This window comes from Centropristis striata, chromosome 16 (assembly GCF_030273125.1).
Source record: "Centropristis striata isolate RG_2023a ecotype Rhode Island chromosome 16, C.striata_1.0, whole genome shotgun sequence".
In the NCBI taxonomy this organism is placed as follows: Eukaryota; Metazoa; Chordata; class Actinopteri; order Perciformes; family Serranidae; genus Centropristis; species Centropristis striata.
This window is the reverse complement of record NC_081532.1, coordinates 6251581-6275870: the sequence shown is the minus strand read 5'-3', so window position 1 is coordinate 6275870 and position 24290 is coordinate 6251581. Positions and strand designations below refer to the sequence as shown.

General features: G+C 40.7%; 1 protein-coding gene across 5 annotated transcripts in view; it reads right to left on the bottom strand.

The window, feature by feature from the left end:
- Positions 1 to 24290, bottom strand: part of qkia (QKI, KH domain containing, RNA binding a) — a 94607-nt gene that overhangs the window by 26305 nt on the left and 44012 nt on the right. For all 5 annotated transcript variants that reach the window (XM_059353317.1, XM_059353319.1, XM_059353316.1 and 2 more), the window contains exons 3-4: positions 20161 to 20277; positions 8963 to 9106 (exon numbers count right to left, since the gene is read on the bottom strand). In XM_059353317.1, coding sequence (XP_059209300.1) covers positions 8963 to 9106; positions 20161 to 20277 — 261 coding nt within the window. The remainder of the gene's footprint in view (positions 1 to 8962; positions 9107 to 20160; positions 20278 to 24290) is intronic.

The following is a 24290-nucleotide window of genomic DNA, read 5'->3' as shown; positions in this document are numbered from 1 at the left end:
AAAAATAATGTTAACACAATATATTTATTCACACAGCAATCAATTTATATTGACACTTTGTTTATTTTATGAGCTGTTCGTAATTATTTTGATTGCATGTTTTGATCATGATTATTTAGTGCTTGTAAATTTCCAGAGTGGGATCAACTGAGGGTTTGTCTAGTTTAGCTCGACTGGTATTAGACACCTGGAGACAAACAAATATGATGAGTGGATCGTTTTATTCAAATATTAAAAATGTTTTTATTTTACATGAGTGATTAAGTAGATTACAGAATGCCACATTATGTCGAAAATCAAGCATTTTTCAAAAAGTTTCAAATTCAACTACATTCCTAACTGGGAATCAAACTTAAAAGACTGTACAAACCCTAGTTTATAATTAAAGGATGCTGTCTTCAATCATAAAATAACATTTTATTCCACAGATTCGCTACTTTGTTCTCACCAATGCTGTTCTCCCTCTTCATTCACTCTTTACCTCGCTCAACCACCGCTCTCTCTCTTTGGCTCTGTGAGTCGGGGAAGAGGGGCCAACTTTAAATGCTATGTGTTGAGATACACCAACTGACGAAGCTCCATATTATATCTTTAGCTAATTACACTGTGCTAGACACAACACCTGTTGTAGACGATTGGCTTTAAAACAATAACATCAAGCACAGTGGAAGGCATGCACCTCCCAATCAGGCTCAATGACAAATGTGAGCTTGTGTTGTTGGGGATATGGCTGGATATCATGCATGACAGAAGACAGTGGGGGGAGGGGGGGGGGGGGGGGGGGGGGGGGGGGGGGGGGGGGGGGGGGGGGTTGGAGTAGATTAAGAGTAAATAAGAAGAGAATGGTAGTGATAGGTAGGCCTAACAGAGAATAAACATCATTAATTGGAGAGGCACACAAGGATGGATGCAGCCAGATGGTGTTTTGTACTCATTTGTCATACACTGCTGACAGAGAGAGAGGAGGACGGAGTGAGAGCTAGAAAGAGAGAAAGAAAAAGAAAAAGAGGTGTTTATTGATTGCAAAGACTGCTGCCTAGAACAGACTTCCACTGTTAAAATCTAGCTCTGCTTGTTCTGCATCATCTTCTCTCTGTGCATGTGCCTTTCCTGTCTGAGTGCTTCTGATGGTGCTGCCATTGTAGCACACTGCCAAGCCGGATGCATACTGGCGAGTACAGACACAACACCCCGCAGATCGCCAAACTTGGCGTCCATTAAGGTCCATCTGTCTGGCTTTTACAAAAACACCATCTACTGTATGTTCTTCCTCAAAGGTGGTCCGTAGCAGAGTGAAAGAGGAGAGAAAAAAGGAGACGGAGAGATGAGGAGAGACAGAAGGCTCGGGGGAGCAGCAGACAGGAATAAGAATCAAGGGGCGGGTGTACAGGTTTAACCAAAGGAGAAACTTCCTCTTGGCCTAGAAGCACTACATGAGACTGGTGAGCTTAACATGGCACCAACTGAAGAGCTCTGACTTTGCTATCCACTGCCAAGACATCTATAAAAATGAAAAATAAAAGTGGAGCATTAAAACCGTCTCCTAATTTCCATAATGTGCACTAGAACTTCATAAGTGAGAAAAATGCCAAAAATAGAACTTTAAAAAAGGATTTAGGGTAAAGTGGGGAGATGAAGCACAAGAGGGAGCAGTAAGCTGGAGTGAGAGAGCAGGACTGGGTTTCCACCGCGCTACAAATGGAATAGTGCTCAAGGCTGCTGGTCTGCTCAGGCTGCTACCGTGCTCACTTTGTTCTCTGCAATGACAGTTTCATTCAGGGAGACATGCACTTGGCTCTCCAGGGCCACAATGCTGCAGCGCCAATGAGCTCTTTCTTTCTCTGTGCACTGTTCTCCTTTTAAACCTAACCTTTCCTGCTTCTCCGGAGCTGTGTGTGTGTGTGTGTGTGTGTGTGTGTGTGTGTGTGTGTGTGTGTGTGTGTGTGTGTGTGTGTGTGTGTGTGTGTGTACACATCTTATTGTACTGTAGCTGTCAGGACACAAGTTAAACAGCATTACGTGACTGCGGTACTCACCACAACATGTGCAGAATTGTCATCAAATCAAAAAGTGTATTTGCTTTTACAGCCGTCCCTTCAGATCAAATAATAATATTCATAAGAGAACAGAATCAACAGACTTTTCACCAGAGCAGAAACCCTGCACGTAGCTGACTTATCACTACAGAGCATAAAAATGTGATCTCTTAGAAAGCACGAGGTGCTGCACTGGGGGTTCGTTTCCAGGGTAACGTGTTTACATTGACATTTTAGGATTTTGCCTGCTTAGGATTTTTACGGTGCAACTTGCAGTGTGCAATGTGCCAGAATCATAAGCTTCAGTTTCCAGATCAGCAACATCGTAACTGAAAATAATGCAAAAGTCAAAGCCATTGCGCCCCAATTATATCAGAATGGTTTAAGAGACGTCTTAATAGAATATGATTCTGCTGTCTAAGCCAGACAACTTTGTACAAGGCTCAGGTGAAAATCTAAGGACTGCTTAATTTACCCCAAAAGAAACAATACCTGTGTGAGACTTAGCACAAGCACCTAAAAGCAAAATGCAAACACAAGGGCGTTCTAGGACTTCTAATATCAGAAAGGAAAAGGTGCCTTTTGGCGAAAGCACTCAGGGTTAGCTAAGGACGAGGCCTTTGTCTGCTCTCAGATGGCCTTGTCCAATTGTCTGCCTGTCTGTCATTTTCCCATAAGCCCTTCATACAGCACAGTGACCAGAGGGGACCAATGAGATTTTTTTTTATACACATAACAATGTCCAGTGTGCACATCTGTCAATCAAACCCACACACAAATGAGCACATGTGTGCATAAAGACACACAAACAGACAGCCAGAGCCAAATGTGTGTGCGGACACAAGCACAGTGTCACACATTTCATCTGCAAATACCTCATGCAAAAGGAGGGGATCGGTCATAGATCTAAATAAGCTGTCATTGTGAGGGATCACGTTGCTGCTCACCACCAACAAATGACACCATAAGCCCAACAACACCTTAAACCGCACTGTAAAAAGCATGCATGGGGGGGCAAAGGTTGCTAAGTTTGACTTCACCGTGGTTAAGGTGTGAACCAGTATAGAAAGCCAGCTTGTAGAAGCGAAAAAGCAAGTAAAAATATAAAAGATATCATATTCTCTCTTCTTTTCAACACCCACTGTGCATAACATTCTGTGCATTTAAATTGGATTTAATATCATTGTAATGCATCTCTCAACTAGCATAAATATTTCCTATTAAAAAGCAAATTTGCACTCCATCACAAAGCACAGTGTGAGTTTGAGACAACTGCTGCGGCACGACCTGCGGTAAAACTTTAAGGCAGGTTTAACTTTAGCAGCCCAATCAATGATGTCATAACAGCCATTTTTGTCTCAGTTGTCAAAGGTTAAAAATACCTGTGGCCAGAGGTGCAACATGCTCACATGTTTCAACCCATAAAGAGGAACACAGTAGTGGCTGTCTCAAGTGATTCTGGTTTGATTTTCATGGTTAATGTGTTTACTGTCCGTGCCGCTGCTACATTTCATGTAACATGTTTGGCCTTCTAATGATTAATTGCACATCCAAAGGCAGCTTATTTCCAAGTCGTGACACCCCATGTGCAAACGCTTGCCAGACCAAGTCTTATTACACAGCAGAAGAATCTCTGTGTTCAGCATCCAAAATGTGTTTGACATGGGGAGTACAATTCAGCAGAGGATTATTAATAACATATGGAGGTAATTTAGATGGATTTGGACTTAAGTCTGTTTGTAATGTCGTTTGAGAGCTGGTTTTTATTTGTAATGGTTACATCATCGTACATAATCAAGGCATTTACACAAGCCTGGTTTTCTGTCCCTCTATAACTGGCCTCCAGGACAATAGCAGCCTGCAGGTCAACGCTTGTTGCTCTGCAGCCCTTCTAGGGACAGAAAGGGCAAGTAGAGCGGGCCAGTCAGGGTTTATGCATACGGCTCTGCAAGTATCTGAGCGGAGGTTACCTAAAGTGCAGTGGGGCTCTGCTGCCGGCTCCGTTTGAGGGCCTTAACCAGGACTCAAGGGATGAGCAGAGCATTTTACTGAGTGTGTATGTGAGTGTACGTGCATGTATGTGGAAGTATTTTTCTGGGCATTCGTTTCCGTGCGCGTGTGTGCGTGTACTAGGGAAGGATCAGTGGAGTAAATCCACACTTGAAAGAGTAGCTCAATCAAGCTCTCCCACCCATCTCTCTCTCTCTCCCTCCCTCTGTCTCTCTCATCTCGCCGATGTTCCCCTGCTCCCAGTTCATGGAGAGTTGAAGAGTTCACAGGACGAGGGAGCAAACGAGCTCTACCGAGGGCAAAGAGAAACAACTGGGAACCTTTAACGCTTCCCATCAGGATAATCTTCAACTGTCAATCAATCTGTGAGTGAGGGGGGCCACTGACAGGGTGTTGGGCAACAGTCAATGTTTGTTTGACCAACATGTCAACCACTGAACTGATCCTTTTACTCATGTCTTGATAGATGAGTTTGCATCTAACATCTCACATTTGGTTGGTCCCAAATCTTTCTGAAACATTGTTTGAGCTGAATAAGTGCATTGTTATTGCAAAATGCAGCTAATTAGTTTCAAGACTTTGAACAAATCTTCAAAACAGAACAACTCTCAAATTAAACACATAACCGAGAAACAATATTGTATACAGAACCCAGTTCTCTCATCAAATGACTGACTGTTACTGTGAGTTTAGTTTAGCTGGTAAAGTATAGGTTGTTTTAATGTCAGACATCCTGACTTCTAATCCCAAGTGAGTCAATTAGAAGATTATTTAAAAGCAAAACTATCATTATAAAGCCTTAACTCCAGTTTACCAGCTTTGCAGACAAAGCAACCTTCTGATTATCATCCTGTTCTCCCTCTTTGTTTAACTGCTGCAGCTGGGTCCTCTTCAATGACAAGTAAAGCCCGTTCCTTGAAAGGAAATAAAAAGCATGACCTCACATTTTGTTTCCTGTGCGATTTAATAAAGGCGATTTTACGCTGCTAAATGTGGAGAAGATGCCCTTCATTAGAACAGTGTGTTCCCAGCGTGTCTATACTTTAATCCAATCAAGTTTAGCATGATAAAGGGCATTACTGCCATCTAGCTCCACTGCCCACACACTCATGCACTGGAATGCAACACAATAAGAACACGTCGTACCCTCAGTGGTTCATGGGGAGATAATGCACCAACCCTACATTTAGGGAAAAGATTACTTATTCTTCCATACTGACACTAAGTCACTTCCATTGACCTTTATTTTCCATATCCGAGGCCATTGAGTGCAAGCACAATGAAAGGTCAGGGACATGTGCATTTGATGTTATTTAAGCCTAAAGAATAAAAGCATTTCCAGGTGAATTTGAGAAGCTTACTAAAACAAACGACGTCTATCTAACGCAGGGATCTTTTCATTACATTTAAATGAACAAAGACGCCTTTGCTTGGAGGAAAATGGCCTCTGGTGGATTGCAATGGGTCATTAATTAGCCCTATAAAACTCTCATTTGAATTAAGGGTAAAGTGAAACTTTTTATGAGAAAAATTTCATTAGTGTCTCAAAAGAGCTTGACGCCGCTTTTCTTGCGTGTGAGAAATAAAAGAGGAGCTTCTCCTTAACCCAATAAATGGTTCAGGTACTGAATCACCAGACCATCTTTGATGCACTTGTCAGGCTGCGAAATGAACAGAGATTTCAAGAAAAAGTGAGGACGCTATTTTTGTGGCACTCCATTCAGATGAGTGTTCGCTGCCAAGAGCTGTCATTGACTTAAAAGGACGCCGAAAGGGGTTTTTGTTGTGTATGTGTCTACACATGTGTGTTAACAGTGACTCATTCTGCATCACTCTTTAGAACACTACCGCTTCCAGAGATGGCTTCATCCTCCAAGTTTCTGTGTGCACGCACATATATCTGAGTGTGTGAGTGTGAGTGTGTGTGTGTGTGTGTGTGTGTGTGTGTGTGTGTGCATGTATAAGTGTGTCAACATCCTCTTTGTGTACATACAGGCTGTGCAGATCTGAAACACTCCTACTCTCAGAAACAAAACAAGTGCCCAAAGAAGTGACAGGCAGGCTGAATAAAAACAAGCAATCCCTAAACAAGAGGACATGAATTGAAGAGCATTCCACATGGTCAGGCTGGACTGAGGCCTCGCTGAGACTGACAGGGAGCAATGATCATACTAGACAGGAGATCCTAACATGATGGCACCTCTGGTGTCACATTAACATCCATAACTTGCACTGTTCTGGTGAGCTAAACAAAAAGTTAAAGTTCATGACCCTAGATCAGGGGTCTCAAACTCAAATTACCTGGGGGCCGCTGGAGGCAGTATCAAAATGACCAAAAAAACACAAAGTGTTACCAAAAAAGGACACCAAATTATTTTAAAAAAAGACACAAAATGACAGAAAAAAAACTAAATTACTTAAAAAAAGAAACAAAAGGACCAAAAAAAGACACAAAGTTACTTAAAAAAAGACAAAATTATTTAAAAAAAAGAGATAAAATTACAAAAAAAAGTAATTAAAGGGACCTTCCACACACAACACAGTAAAGTGCATACAAAACTCACATTAAACTTTCATATCAAGGTGGGGGCCACAAAATATCGTCACGAGGGCCGCAATTGGCCCGCGGGCCGCAAGTTTGAGACCCATGCCATAGATACAGCCATAATGAAGTTGGAAGCCAAGTTTATCCCCATCAGGCATTTTTACAGATAAAACCTGATAAAAGTGCACATATAAATGTGTATCATGACAAAATGCTGCTGACCTCTTCCTGACCCCTGTATGATTTTTCTATTTTAATATCAGGGTTCATAAAACCTTTTAAGAGTAAATTCAAGCACTTTCAAGGAGCCTAAACCCAAAATGTCCAAACCCTCGAAGCAAGCTTTTTATATCAACTTTTACTCCATGTTTTGATCATCATTATTTAAATTCTTACTAATTTCCAGACTAAGGGATCAACAGAGGATTTATCTAGCTATTAGCTAGCTTAGCTTGTCTGGTGTGAGACGCCAGGAAACAACAAACAAATATCACAATGATCACAAAGATTGTTTCATTTCCAATATTAAAAGGTATGTTTTACATGAGTGGCTGTGTAGATGAAGCACCAGATTGTTTTCGAAATCAAGCATTTTTCTTGGAGTATATTCAATTTCCATGCATATTCTGAACTTTGGCACCATTATAGTTAAAAGACTGAATGAACCCTGGTTTATAATTAAAGAAAGGTCGTCTTCCTTGAGATATCACTTGCCGAGTGTTTGCAGAAAGCATCATAATTATACTAAAAGTATATGCTGATACATTGTAATGCAGGTATATCTAGGGCAAACATTGTCCTTGCTGCATTTGTTTCTCCCAAAGTGGAAGAATGTAAATGAAGTACATGTGTAAACATAATTTTGCATTTACAGGAGAAAGGGCATGAAGGGAAGCAGCTTAACAACATTACAATTCAAGTGACACTGCATCTCTTGTTTAACCTTGCATGTCTGGCATTGGCTGGCCCCGTTTCCGCAGGCCACCAATCCCTGTGCATTGCCACCTGATGGCAAATCTGGGCCTTCAGCTGCCCCGTCCACCTGGTCGCCACAGTTAACAGGGAAAATACACATTGCACGCCAAAAAGCTATCAGCAGCAATCACCGGGGGCACAGTGTATGAGGAAGTTGAGGCAGGGGGAAGCGGAGATGAAATGTGGCAGTCACAGGAGGTGTATGCAGCTAGCTATGTTTTTCCACTCCACCGGGGGTACGGCCAACCTGTTCTCCTGCTCTATATGTGGAACCAAACAGGATGCTAACAGTGGGGTAGCGCTGGTGTTCCATATGCAGCACCATCAATGTATTGTCTGGACTGAGACAGTGGAAAAGGCCTCTCTCAGCACTACTGAATCACAGTTAAACCACGTCTTTCTAGTAAACTTTAATGACATCACATAAGTTATTAAGCCATAAGCAGCTACCATAGTGCGTGATGTGTATGTATATATATATATATATATATATATATACACATACAGTACAGGCCAAAAGTTTGGACACACCTTCTCATTCAATGCGTTTTCTTTATTTTCATGACTATTTACATTGTAGATTTTCACTGAAGGCATCAAAACTATGAATGAACACATATGGAATTATGTACTTAACCCTTTGATGCACAACATGGGTCAAAAATGCCAACAGATAATTATTTCCATTTTGATTCTCATACTTTATGAAGAAAAAAAGTTTTTGTGTTATTACATAGCTAACTACTTGGCTTAGTAGCTTGCTAAGCTTCCTACTTAGCCAATAAGTTAGCTAAGTAGTTAGCTTAGCAAGCTCCATAGCTAAATACTTAGCCAAAAAGTTGGCTAAATAGTTAGCTTTGCAAAATACTTGATATGGGTCATTTTTGACCCATGTTGTGCATTAGAAGGGTAGTGACACACAAAGGGATTTTATTAAAAAATGAATTAAGGAAAACATAAAATTAGGATGTATGATGACCAAAAACAAACTAATTGAGGGAAACCTTGAATACTGAATGATGAAAATCATTTATTGCAAAGATATAGAACATAAAATCTCTGTCGGGTCACTTTAGACCCATGTTGTGCATCAAAGGGTTAACAAAAAAAGTGTGAAATAACTGAAAACATGTCTTGTATTTTAGATTCCTCAAAGTAGCCACCCTTTGCTTACTAGAATATAAGACATGTTTTCAGTTATTTCACACTTTTTTGTTAACTACATAATTCCACATGTGTTCATTAATAGTTTTGATGAATCTACAATGTCAATAGTCATGAAAATAAAGGAAACGCATTGAATGAGAAGGCGTGTCCAAACTTTTGGCCTGTACTGTATATATATATATATATATATATATATATATTTATGAGCTTGTGTGTGGTATGTACTCACAGCAGGTACTAGGAGCTTCTTGACCTCCTCCACCGCTCTCCTCATCTTGATCTCGGCTCTGCCCTGTGTGTCTTCCACTGTGATCAGGACATGAAGGTCTTCGTTTAAGTGTTCCCAGTTTGGCTTCCCTCTGTTCTGCTCCTCCTGGACAGCAATAGAGAGAGAGCGGGAGAGAGACGGTGAGTGAATGTGACAGTGTGGGTGTGTTGGAGCACCAGTGCAGTAACACAGCATATCAGAGGAAGCGGAGGCGAGAGGCAGGCATACACAGAGGACGACGGGGCCCTGTGAAGAGAAGCAGGATGACAGGAGCGGTCCTTTAGTCAGCTATTTAGCTTTAACTTTGAAAGGACACCCTTCTTTAATAGATCCCTCGCTTCACAGAGACAAAGAAGACAGCTAGCCCTGCAGCAATTAATATCAGTGAAAGATGGATGGATGAAGGGATCAGAGAGAGATAGATGGGGATTTTTTTAAGCCACACCAACTTAACTAGTAGCAATGCAATAATGATACATGGATATAGTTCAAAGTGCTGCAGCATTGTGTGAAGGTATAAAAGTGTGTGCCTCTGTCTCTGACTTGTGTTTGCCTGGACAATGCTGTTCGGGTAACAATAGCTCTCTGAGGGAGTCGTTTTCCCCCATGAAAAAGCTGCGCCAAAGCACTCAGAGGGTGCCAAATTGTAGCACTAGCGGTGCCTGAAAGGCAAAATGGGCTGTATTCAAAACCGACATCATAGCTCGATAGCCTTTCAATGCAGTTAAATAGGAAGCCGTTTCCAGATTTGAATTGGGAAGGCTGAGGTTAGGAAATGTTGCACAACGTTTTCAGGTGCCTCCATGAAAAGCCCAGTCCAACCTGACTCTTTTGTGAGAAGTTAGAATATGTAGAGACAAATATGGAGTAGCCTCACATTTGCATTTTTTAAAAACACGCCTCTCCATTCAGCATAGCTGCTTTCCTCCCTGTTCTGGTTGCTCCACTGACAGTAAATGCAGTGAGCAGACACTAAGAGTGCTCTAAAAAGCTTTTGAGGTTGTATCGCATGTCACTGTACAACCATGAAAGTCAGCGGTTTGAAAGCTGACGACTTCCCCCCGAGGTGAGGAGTTGAGGTCTAGGTCGTCTGAAACAGACACAACCTCAGACTCTCTGATGTGTGACACCACATTAAAACCCTGAAACAGGACTATAATGTTACAATTGTAATATTTAATATTTGATTTATACAGACAAAAAAAAGAGCAATGTCAAAAGGAATGTAAGTCAAGCATGATTCAAAATCCAAACTGTGATTTCCTTTCCCAAAAGGAGGTCAGAGTCTCAAGCAGTCAAGAGCATCTCAGCCTCCTCCCTCCTGCTGGTAGTGCAGGTCTGTACACACTGTTGATGAACACTACAACACAAACAGCCCAACTTCACATCACTGCTCATTTGTGAGTAGTTAGACCACTGTGAGGGTGTCTAATTACAAACAATGCATTGTGGCGATCTGCAGGGGGTACACACACACACACACACACACACACACACACACACACACACACACACACACACACACACACACACACACACACACACACACACACACACACACACACACACACACACACACACACACACACACACACACACACACACACACACACACACACACACACACACACACACACACACACACACACACACACACACACACACACACACACACACTTTGAGTGCCACCCACCTGCTTTGTACTCCACAGAGACCTGTTGCCATGGCACTGCTCTTTACACACACACACACATACACATGTGTACACACACGCGCACAAAAGAGAGTTCAATATTCCACTCTCGTTTTCCCCTTTTCCACACAGGGGGGAGGACCTAGTTTCAGCAGTCAGGCCATTATTTCACCATGGCTGTTTGCTTATGGCCTATTATGGGACATGGGGACTGGAAGGTGACTCAGCATTTTCTAGAGGGGACACAGACAGACAGGCCATAAGGGCTGCCTCTGAACTCAGGGCACCGTATGAAGCCATACAGGTATACAGGTAATGCACTGTACTGACTGATTGGTGCCCAAGTTGGAGCCAACCAGACCTGTCAATCATCTATCTGTGTGCATGTGTGTGTGTGTGTACAGTGTGTTTGCTCTGACAGATTCTGATTTAGGATTGTGGACAAAGATATGGCAAAAGACACACACTGACACACACACACATGAATCCACGCACACCCACACAGCAGCATGACGGCCTGTGAACAAGGTCACGGTGTGCCCTCTGAGAGAAAGTGACAGCATGACAAACAGGAGGAAGGGAGGAGGGGGAGGGTGAGAAAAGAGGGAGGGAGGCGAGCACTGAGGGGAACACTTGGAAGGCCTTTGAAGAGAATGTCCACACTTGCCCACATCAAATGCCGTGGCAGTGACCACATACCAGAGGGTAATCGGTTATGGCAAAAATATGTAGCATGAATAAATAGCATGGACGCTGCTTCTAGAGACAACATCTAAGAATAGATCAGAGGGAAAGACTGATGGTCACTGGTCATGTTGCCAGACTTCCATGGCCTGTACAGCACCTGTTTCCCTTCTGGCTTTCACACCCTTCAGCCTGAGCCCAATAAAGTTTAAGGCCTCAATTCTCAACATGGGTGACACTCCCATGCAAATGGTGACAGAAATGGAAGACTGTCTTTATCGTTTGACCCTTCCCTTCCTTTTTAGGTTATTCTAAGCCATGGGCCTCAAACTAGCGGCCCTCGTGACGATATGTTGTGGCCCCCACATTGATATGAAAGTTTAATGTGAGTTTTATATGAATGGCACTTTACAGTGTTGTTTGTGGAAGGTCCCTTTAATTACTTTTTTTTGGTAATTTTGTGTCTTTTTTTTAATAATTTTGTGTCTTTTTTTTAATAATTGTGTCTTTTTAAAAATAATTTTGTCTTTATTTTGTAATTCTGTGTCTTTTTTTGGTAATTTTGTGTCTTTTAAAAAAAATATTTTGTGTATTTTCTGGTCATTTTGTGTCTTTAAGTAATTTAGTGTTTTTTCAGTCATTGTGTCTATTTTTCCATTTTGTGTCCCTTTTTTCCCCCATTTTGTGTCTTTTTTTGGTCATTTTGTGTCATTTTAAAGTAATTTATTTATTTTTGGTCATTTTGTGTCTTTTATTGGTCATTTTGATAGTGCCTCCACTTAACCATACCACCAGCAATGGTATTACACTTTTAACAACTAAAAGTTTGCTAATCTCATAAAACATGCTGGTATGGGAATCTAGGGGCTAGGAGCAAAAGGAAGCTCAATAAAATCATCAACCGGCAGCTGGTGGAACTAAACACGACCCAAACTAGGAGGAAAGACCCACAAATAGGCTACTTCAGGAGCCCTATATTTTTTTTATAGGTTATCTATAGTCAGATTGCAAGAGACAATACAGTAAGCATTTCACGCATTTACAAGCACTTAATCCGAAATCCAAGCACTTTTCAAACCGTGAAATTCGACATTAAAATTCAAGCATTTTCAAGGATTTCAAGCACCCGTACCAACCCTGTTTATTGATCCTGTTCTTACTGTCATTGTGCCTGCCCCCCCTTCAACAACAGAGTTAGGTCACAGGGTCAGGTTCACCCCTTTAGCTAGAAGAGATTCATTGCATTGTTCAAGGACATATTTGCAGACACAAAGCCTTCAATCCATGGAGTTTTGACTGAAGGTCAGTCCTACTTAATATACCACACCGCTGCTGCTTCAACAGGATTTCGGACTACGCGGCGCTACAATTTTGTCATGCCGATGTTGCACTCGTAACACTCATAAATGAAAGTATTTGCACTGTTTTAACTCTTCTGCTGTGAACAGTCCCCTCTCCTTTGATCCTAGAGGACGTTTCCAACTGGGGTCAATGCAACACAGGCTAAATGCCAGCACAGCAAACAGGTGCAGTGGAGAGCTGCAGAGGCATAGAAGGACATGAGAGGACAGGCTGGGCTGTATGGGAAGGATGATGAAAAATAAATGATGAATTGAATATTATACAAAACAAATCACAGGACAGCACAGGCAGCCTTCAAATTAAAGGGTGTCACAATTTATCTCAGAATGCAAAATCAATCAAAATCAGCTTTTAATTTAAATTATTCCAATTAAAAGCGGGATTGAAAAAAGAAAGAAAATGACCATATTGCCTTGAAAAAAAAGAGGCAATTATATCACACTTAACTCCATGTAGCCTTCTTTTCAAAAACTGAAATATTCACAAAATATCAAGGTCAACAGGTCAACTCCAATGATCTAATTTGTCTCTTTTTGTTAAGAAATAACACTATATGAACGGTCTACATTTAAAAGGACAAAGAGTTACCGACATGTCAGGTTACCTCGCTCTGGAGGAGTGCTGTACTGTGGTTCTTTTATTCACACACAAAGAGGAAATTATATAAATGATTTCCCCTGTAAACCATGTTTCAGGAGCCACTACACTTCATGATATTTGCCATTCATGTGACATCTATTTCCTTCTCTCAAAGCCATTCACAGCCCATCAAAAGTAACACCAGGACATCACAGTGCTTTGCTCATCAACACAATAGCTCCCTATAAACTCTTAATGAAGAAGAAACTAACTTTCAGTTGCAGCGGGTCAAGTAATCAGAACTCTGGGGGGAAAAAAACAAGTCAGCTTAAACTTTAAATAAAACAAGTGGGCGTGCTGCAGTGCCAGGAGGCCAATCAAGTTTAACATATTGATTGGCAATGTCACACATTAGTTCTAAGCACTAGAATGTGGGTGCTGTGTGTGGCACTGTTAATTTACTGGAGAGGGTTGAAGGTCCAACACTGTGAACCGTTCTGTTCTCCTGCCAGTGGCCGTGCTGACACCACAATTTTAGCTATAACGTATCAGGACAATCAGCAGAAAAACTCATCACAAGAAATTCGTTTGATATAAAGCATTTCTCACAGTGCAAGTTTGAAAGGACACTTAGTTTGGCTCAGAGTGGAACAGCTGTCTGTGGTGCTAACTGTAATCTCACACTGTGTGGTAGCCAAAATAGAATTAGTAAATTGTTTTTTGCAAAAAAAAAAAGGGAGGGGAATCCCTATTCTACTTGGTCGATATAGCGTACCTGTAATTTAATTGCTGTTGTTCCTGCTGTTGTTTTGCATTAAGCTTGACTGTAAGAGGGAAAACCAGTGGGACTCAAGCTGCCACATTAGATGAAAGTTGGATTGGAACAAGGATCCAGGAGGAGTCCTTCTTTCCTTCAAACTGTTTAGACAACAATCATCAAAAAGGACACAGCACACAAGCTTCATCCCTCTGGGCAATAACCAAAGACTTTACAAGGTTTAACAACAAACTAAGAAAAAGCCCCAAAATACTAAAGACTGGAAGAGGGCTGAGCATACTGGTGTCATGGAAATCTTAAAGGAGGTGCTCCCTATTGAAGAGTCTGTGATTCATCCTGTCTGAACAAAGACTGGTTTGGTCTGGTGTCCAGAAGTGTCATTACAGGATCCTAGCTGAACTGAGTCACTCTCACCGACACTTTATATTTAGTCTAGTTTGATCAGGCTGTGAAGTCCTGGGACAGTTTATTATTCTGCCTTTGTCTCTTTTGTCTCCCATTATTTGAGCTTAACAAAGTCCCACACATGCACAGGTGGGTTTAGGAATTGCACTGTTTCCATACTGTGATTATAACTAGAGCTGCAACAATTATTCCATTAATCGAACAATAATTGATTATTAAATTACTCGTCAACTATTTTGATAATCCGATAATTGGTTTGAGCAGTTTTTTAAAGACAATAAGTCCAAATTCTCTGATTTCAGCTTCTTCAATGTGAATATTTCTGGTTTCTTTGTTCCTTTATGACAATAAACTGAATATCTCTTTGGTTTGTGGACAAAACAAGAGATTTGAGGACGTCATCTTGTGGTTTGGGAAACACTGATTGATATTTTTATACATTTTATTGACCGAACAACTAATCGATTAATCGTTTGAATAATCAACAGATTAATCGATAATGAAAATAATCCTTAGTTGCAGCCCTAATTATAACTGCCATGTAAATACATGTATCATAAAAGCATTTTTTGCAGGGTTCTTTCTCGATTTTCGAATCTAAATATGCAACCTCTTCTAGTGGAATTTACATAAATGTAATATATTGTAATATAAAAACAGTAGAAAGAAAATAAAGAAAAAATAAAGAAATACAAATGATTAAAAAAAAATCCAAAATGAAAATAAATCAGATTATGAGAACTTGACAATCCGTTTTTACAAATATTAAATTGAAAACTGTACATAGATAATATATATTGTTTCTGTAAATCTACAATCTGAATTAAATGCATTCTGTTTTTTACTTGTTTTGCACAGGATCCCAGCTTATTTTGGAATCTGGGTTGTAGTTTGTATGCATTTAAATGACAAAGTTCCTATGACATCATTACAGTGACTCAGATCTGTGACGAAAACGGTAAAACAGCTGACGAAGCAAAGTCTTTTTCAGGAAAATATTTAGTGAAAGCAGGTTTAAAAAGTACAAATGATGTCAAATGATAAATGGTGTCAATCAAAAATAATTAGCATACAAATTATTATAAGAAAAAATCAAAGGAAATCCAAAAAATAATTATAACACAAATGGTTTAACTTTATATCGGTAGATACTCAGTATCCAAAAAATAAAAGATTAGTGCATCCCTAATTATAAGCAATATTTTGTTAAATAGCACATTTTCTCTTCGCCTGCATCTCTCCCCTTATTGTCTCCTTGATCTGCTCTCCTCTTGCCATTGTTCTTTATTTGACTCTGCCTCTCTCCCTCCGTCTCTTCGTCTCTCTCCCACTGCATAGCTCCAGTGAGCCGACTCCCCGCCAGGCAGTGCAGCCCAGGAGGGAGCAACCAGCTGAATTATTGAGAGCATAAAAACGCTGCCGCTAATGGATCCTGAATAAACACACTGGCTAAGCTGCTCCCGCGGCTTCCTCTGCTGCCACAGGGCATCAAGCTGGAAATACTGAGGTTGAGGACGCAGCGACTGGAGGCTGCGGCGGAGGCTTTGTCTGGGGCCGAGCCACGGTGATGACACCCTCACCCCGGCCCTCCACAAGCTGCTGGTCCCAGGGAGCTAACCCCACACTGGTTCTTGTGATTTAATGACAGTGGAGACAGCGACGGATGTAACAACTGGCAGACCTTTGGGGTTATTTTTGTCTTTTTTCCTCTCCGCGGCCTAACCCGAACATTAATGTAAATATTAAAACCTAGAACCAGTGTAGTCTGACGTCAGGGACAGAGACAGAGAGGTAGGAGAATTTCATTTTAATGGACAATTAAGAATATTAAGTGTTGTATAGAAAACTGACAGTTAGGGCTAGACCAGGGGGTGGGCAACCTGAGGCTCCGGAGCCAAATGTGGCTCTTCAAGCCATCTACAGTGGCTCCCTGTGGCTGGGACAAAATGTTTTTATTTACATTGGTGTAGGCCCAAAGCTATTTGTATTCTTCAACTGTAAAAATGTATAGCTTTTAAGGTTTTCAAAAGTATCGATACTCAAAAAAGTATCGATACTAAAACGTTGTATCCGGATACAATACTCATTTTCAAAAGTATCGACACCCCCCAAACACACGCAGATGAAAATATTGTTATAATTGTTATTGTTTATTGTATTTATGTTTTACTTGTTGTACTACCTCAGACCTGAAGCTTTTTATCATAGTTGCAGTTTCTTTTTGCACAACTGTTTTTTATTATAAATATTTAACCTGTTGTTCTGTGAATTTTCACATGTTGCATTTTTCTTGCTAATAAAAATATTTCTGTTAAATTTTGGGGTCTTTGTTTTTATCCTGGTGGAATCAAAAATGGTATCGAGTATCGAATATTTTCCTGAGTATCGGTATCGAATTCAAAATTTTTGTATCGTGACAACCCTAATAGCTTTTATACAGTATCATTATATATATATATATATATATATATATATATATATATATATATATATATATATATTTATTTATTTATTTATTTATTTATTTTTTCAGATTTTAGTCAACTAAATTGTGTATTATAGCTTACAAAAGTCTACAGCCCGGCACCTTTACCTCTAAATTTGCCAACTTCAAGTGAAGTTTTGAGTTTTCCATAACTAGGCAAGCTTTCGATTCCACATTTGCACTCAGGTCCTCGCTGCATTCTGATAAAATAATATTAATAAATGCTCATTATGACCTATTAGTAATGTTTGTAGACAAATTTAGACTTAGTAGGCTGTTTCATCTTCATTGCAAAGCTCAAAATAAGGTTTGTGGCTCCATTCCAACATGTTTTCTCTCTTTTTGGGCAACAATGGCTCTTCAAAATTTTAAAGTAATGGCTTTATGAACGATATGCAGTATCCAAATTGTATTCTATAGACTAGAAAAAAAGTTTTTGTTTGGTAGATCCTAGCAAAAAAAGGAAATCAATTTAAGGACAAATCTCAATGATTTTAATATATTTTCTAATGAAAAGATCTTGAATCTGATATATATAATCAGTTAAAATGATTGCCATCAGAAATATATTTCAAACTGTGCTTCCCGAGGCAAAAATCTGTTAATTATATAGATGATAATAAGTATTTTGCCATCTTAAAAATACAATTACCTCTATAATTATGATATAATTACCTTAGATAGAAGCCAGTTCTGTCTGTGAAATATTCTTAGTGTTGGGCAATTCCCTGACCAGCCCATATCACAACACTGAGAAAAGACATGATCCCCTGCTCAGCTGTGTTTTTATAAAAATGTTTAACTGTATTGAGCCTTTGTTAGCTTGGTAATTGCACAAAGCCTTTGACATGTCCTGTCCAAACAAACTGTCACAGCCCATTAAGTTTTAAGATGGTAAGAGGTTATGAAGGTAATCATAGATTCATGTAATGAGCTAAGACGAACTTGAGTGACACGAACATCAGTGTGCGTGTGTGTGTGTGTGTGTGTGTGTGTGTGTGTGTGTGTGTGTGTGTGTGTGTGTGAGATAGAGAGAGAGTTTGTACTGGTGCCTTCAAACCCCATTAAACTACTTCTGGATCTAATTGCAAAGAAAGAACCAAAGCAGAGCATCTTTATCTTGTTCTGTGATAATGAACAAACTCAGAGGGAAATGAGAGGAAGAGATAGAAATTAAAGTACGAATGGAGGAGCCATAAAAAACACAAAGCGGAAAGAAAACGTTGGCCCTGCAGCAAACTGGAGCTTCTAAGATTATGACTCAGCTGAAAAATATGTGTACGTCTGTGAGTATGAATCCTGTTTTTGTTACTATGCACTGTGGACTGAGCTTGTGAGAGAGTGTGTGTGTGTGTGTGTGTGTGTGTGTGGAGAGAAGGTGTTTCCCAAACCAAGAGGGATGAAAATACACTCCTTCTGACTTATGTAAATGTATTGTAATATAGCACCACTGCCTGGAAAATCTGAGCAACTGGGAAAGTATTTAAAAACAATGTCATGTGTTTCTCTTAGTTTAAAAAAAAAAAAAAAGAAGAAAAAAAAGGTGTCACCCAATGAGGAAGAGAAAAAAAAACAAACAGCCTAAAGTAGCTATTATCACACAGTTGAAACCCATGGGCAATGTATGCACAGATGCTTGAAATACCACGATTTTTAAAACAATTTGTCATTTTGTCCTCACAGTAACTTCAAAGTACATCATCAAATCTGATGCGACACACTCTGCGGTCCCTTGGGGATGCATGTACATTGCTGTTGCTGTAGCATTAGTGGTATGGTGCATCAAATTTCAGTATGTAGGCAGCTCAAATGTGCCATGAGTCAACTGTGTAGGCTTTAAAGACGGAACTCTGCAAGGTTGACCTGACAGTAGGGCAATACAGGACGACCAAACATGGTCAGACTCTCACCAGCATAGTTTTACATCATAGTCAGTCTTCAAATGGTTTTCAAATGGTGAAATGTGGCTGTATTTGTGAATTTGTGAAAATACAGGTAAAATAACACAACAGGTGCAAATAGCTGTGGCCACATACAGGTACATCTCAAAAGATTAGAATATCATGAAAAAGTTCAAAAAATGTTCTCAATCATTTCAGAAAGTGAAACTCGTATTAAAGAGAAATATTTCAAGCCTGTTTTTCTTGTAATATTACACAAATATTTCACTCTATGTGTAATGAATCTATATAATATAGATTGAGATGTATCTGTATGTGCATTCACATACACACCACAGACATGTGACCTCGATGCCATTCAGCCTTCTAGGGCAGGGGTCTCAAACTCAAATTACCTGGGGGCCACTGGAGGCAGTATCAAAATGACCAAAAAAAGACACAAAATTACTTTAAAAAGACACAAAATGACTGAAAAAAAAAATTAAATTACTTTAAAAAGACACAAAATGACCAAAAAAAATACACAAAATTACCAAAAAAAACACAAAATGACCAAAAAAAACCCTAAATTACTTAAAAAAGAAACAAAATGACGAAAAAAAGACACAAAATTACCAAGAAAAGAAATGAAAGGGACCTTCCACACACAACACGGTAGAGTACCATTCATATAAAACTCACATTAAACTTTCATATAAAGGTGAGGGCCACAAAATATCATCACGAGGGCCACAATTGGCCCGCGAGTTTGAGACCCATGCTCTAGGGCAGATTGTGGCTGCTGGGGAATTTTGTTGACCACCAATCTGGTCGCAGTTTTTTTGCCTAAGTTCACCTCTCGGGTCTCAGGATGTGTAAACACACAACATTAACCTTTTAAGTCCTCAACCTCAGCTCAGGAGGTCCAGAAATAGAGGCTGACCCTGGCCTCAGCCGTCCTCCCAACTACTGCCTTCTGTACTTTCCACTGCGCAGCATTTTGCAAACAGCCCTATCAGATGTCAGAATGCAGCCAGCAGGCATGAACGGAGCGTGTGTCTGCCTCATGTCTGTCTGTGCACAGCGCTACTGGGATGTTTTTGTGTGACTGCAAGTTTTACGCTATACTCACGACAGGGTATGAATGCTTGTGGAGAAAAAAAAGAGGTGAGCTTTAGTGTGTTTGCTTTGGTAAAAGAAATGTAGGACTTTTTTTTTTATTCTGTAAGTGGACTCCAAGTTAAAACACATGAAACATGCTCGGCTTTCTCTCTGCCGTGTCGATGAGCTTACCTTCTTCTTGTCTCTCATGGAGCTTTTGCCTCGCACCATGATTTTGCATCCCGTCTCTGCTTCCAACTGTTTGGCTGTGAGTCCCCGAGGGCCAAGGATTCTCCCCACAAAGTTATACTGCAGAGACAGAGGAAGAAATAAAGCAGTGAGTCTACGGGTGAATATACAGTCAGACATGACTTTACATCAAGATGTCTGTATAAAAAATATCAGACCGCAGTGGAGAAAGACATAATAAGCTATTAAATGTATCCCATCAATAACGAGGGCTGAATACAGATGGTCAAGTTCATATTGAATTTGCTCAACACAGAACAGACACAAAGACTGAACTTTCCATGAGCTTCCAGAGAGAATGACATCAGCTTTCCTGGATATCGAGCCTCTGCTGCCATAACGACACACAGCACAAGAAACCTACTACATGCTTTCTGCCTCTCCACAACAAAGTGAAGGGGGCTCCCATCAGCTAAACAATATGCAATATTGATAAATTAGCTTAACTGATTAATACCAAGGAAGAAAAGAGTGCAGTCTTTATACAAGCTAAAAGATACATTCTAATACATTGTAAGAAACTTGGAGTTGGTGATGATAGAATAAAACAGAAACACTTTGTGGTTACATTCCTCTGCCATCAAGTGTCATTTTGCATTTGTGTCTGAGCAGACTCTTAATATATGAAGAAGATTTTGAAGGAATTTCATGAAGTTTCAAGGTTTACACTCAAGATTAGAGTCACCAATTCATTATCCAATCAAATGTAAAACATGGTCACAATCTATGCGAGGTATGTATGTGCAAGTGTTTTTGCAGAACATTACAATGTCCCAGTGAATAAAAAATAATTCATAATCAGCATACAAATTCTTAGTTAAAGTGTATGTGAGGTCACAGACACCTTGACCTTTGACCTCCAAATTCTAATCAGGCCATTTTTAAGTATCCTTTACTTAAAAATGTCCGTTTCTGCTAAATTTCATTCTATCCCCCCAGGGGGCGGATCTACACGTGCAACACGAAAAATCGAAATGCCTCGGCCATGGCTGTCACCAGTACAATAGCATTAATATCAGGTGTTGGCACCTGATATTAATCAAGTAGTTCCGTTGGAATAAAAGATAATTACTGCCCAGCTTACTTTTACTAGAAGTCTATTCAATGTTTTTATTATTGTCTCTGCACCTTAATCTCTTAATAATGTACTTTATTACCTGTGTCTTTTTTATCTACTGCTGATTTTAATGTGTCTGAGTTTTCTCTTAGTCTTTTGTTTATTTCGTTTCTGGTTTCTGTAGCACTTTGAGATATCTTTATGAAAAGTGCTTTACAAATAAAATGTATTATTATTATTATTATTATTATTATTATGGTTTTTGTTGGCAGTCTAAAAAGGATCTGAGGCACTTAACTGCAAGTTAAAAATTATTTATTAACACATGGATAACTAATGTGTTTCAACTCTAGGGGTCGGCTTTGTCATCCCCACTAGACGTCAAAATAGTTGAAGAGAAAATAGGAAATAGAGGGAATTAGTGTGGGTGGGAATGGTGGAGAGGAAACAAGGGGAGACTGGAGTGGAAGGGTGATGAGGGGGAGGTGAATCCTGAGGTGAGGTAGCGTGCTTGACACAATTTTCTTATCAAGGCCCCCTTTCACTGGTGAGTGGCTTTGGAGCTTTGTACCAAAAGGAAACGTATTTACCGACGTAATCCTCTCCACTTGAAACTGGCTTCCAACGGGATAAAGGGAAAATGTGTTGAAATAATCCAACACAATTTTCAGCCAAAATAAAAACAGAAGGAAAGGAGGAGAGCAGGGGAGAGGGGGAGCACGGTGACGCTGGAAGAGGTAAACAAACCCTCTGTTTAAACAGCCAGGGCTCCGTCTGGGAGAGAGCATGATGGGGAAGAATATCTGTCACTATGAAAATGGGATATTTTTACTCAGGCAAAATTTTCCAAACCTGAAATATTCAAATGCTCAGTGACACAGTGGAAAGCTTTCCTTGACAATGAGAAGCACAACTGTTCTCTTGGAAGTGTAACAATGAGCCGTGACACCGCTGCCTTAAATTCTTAAACGCCGTCACATCTGCTTACGCACTCCGCCGCACCAGCGCCTCCGCAGCATCCAAAAGGCCATCAGAGAAGTCACATTTAATTACAGAGGGATTGCAAATTCAACGCGATGTTGGTGTGTTTTCCCTAAACTACGTGAAAAACAAACACTTGTGAGGACAGTCAAAAACTCGGGGCTGTTATTTTTCCTTGTCCCCGTCGCTGGGCTGGCCTGGAACTGGAGCCTGTCTCGGGCAGGAAGGACACACCCTATGGCTGGAGAGAGGCTGAGGCCCTGTGGATGATCATAGCATGCAGCTACACATGCTTTATGCGCGTGTGTCTCTGTCACAAGGCAACTGTCTGTTTGGTTAACTCAAATCAAGGAAAATGGTGCAGAGGCTATTTGTGTGTGTGTGTGTGTGTGTGTGTGTGTGTGTGTGTGTGTGTGTGTGTGTGTGTGTGTGTGTGTGCCTACTGAGGGATGTGGGGGCACCTGTCCTCGGAGGTCAGCCACCAAACCATGCACAGTGGCCTCCTTCTGACTTGTATGCACACACACACACACACGCACACACACACAGCCTCAAGGAGCACAGGAGAGAGCTGTCTGTCTGCATCACAGCACCCGTTGCAGACAAGGGTGAACCCCGAGCTGTGGGCATTATGGTGCTACTGTGTTACTCCAACACAACGCATCAACACACACATGGCCTACAAACTATTACACAAAAGCTACAGTGGCAATATCCTGGGTGTTGTTATACGGCTTACCCCGCTAGCAACTGCAGTGCCATATTTGAAAATGTTCGCTGTCATTTGGCACAGACAAAACGTACACCTACGAGGTCTAAAGACTTTCTATAGTTAGATGACGGTTTGCGTGTAGGTTGGACGTGTGAGAGTTCCCGCGAGCCTAAAAGGCTAAAATAGCTTCCATCAGTCAAAATCCCATCACTAAGCCACTATAAATACATTAAACACACACAGTAGCTGAATGACAGAATTAATCCAATGGATGGAAATAGTAAAAGTATATCAGATTTTAAAATATGAGGTGGTCACTGGCCCAAAATGACACAGAAAGCATTTAACATTTAAGTCTGTGTCCTTCTCTCACTTTGTTGCTAATATCGCTCTCTCTCCGACAGTGGAATGTGTTTCTCTGTGGACATGAATATGTTGATGGCGATTGGACTTGACAGTGAGCAAGGGATGGAGGAAAGCTGAGAGAAATAAAGAGAGAAAAGGTTAGCGAGATGATGACACAAGAAAAGAGGGGAAAAGTCACAAATGTCTTGTTTTTTTTCCTCCAGTACTGGGTGAGCTATTATGAGCAGGGAGGGCTAACTACATAGTGCCACTACATTCTCATAGTCCTCCCACTATAGATGTGGAGCTCAGCTCCATCTGAGAGGTCGCTCAGGGATAAAACTTTACGGCAGGCAATTACGTGCATGTGGCTCGGGTTTTATGGCCGTCCCCCCCATGGCGTAAGAGCATGTGGCTTTAGACTGGTGTCCCAGTGTCAGATGTGACAGAAGCATGTGTACAAACTCACACATGTGAGGGGCGGAGTCAGGGCCCGGAGCAGAGCAGGCGTCATGTCTGGCCAAGCGGTTACCACAAGGTTTACTCACAAACATCACTCATGGAAAATTGCAACGCAAACACACATCAAATGACTGTTTGTGCTTCCAGCATCTCACCACAATCTGGCCCTGTAACAAGGAATAATCTCTTTTTGAGAAGTGTTGCTCTGCAAGTCAAAATTATGCCAAAATTATCCGAGTGGTGGAATAAAGCTGCATGTTTTAACTGTAGTAGCTGGTGCTCTCTGTTCCCTGGCTTCCTGCTCTGCACGGACGCTTTGACATTATTCCGATGGATGCTGATACGCCGTTAGAAAAAGGTGACCTCCGTTTTAAGCCAGTGGAATGTAGAGACAATGAAAAAGCCAAGCGGTGAGTTATCAGAAGGGTGCAGGGCAACTGAGCCTGCCAGGAACTGCACTCAGTGCAGCCAGAGGAGTAGGATGGATACAGAGCCCTCACTGCCAAATACACTATA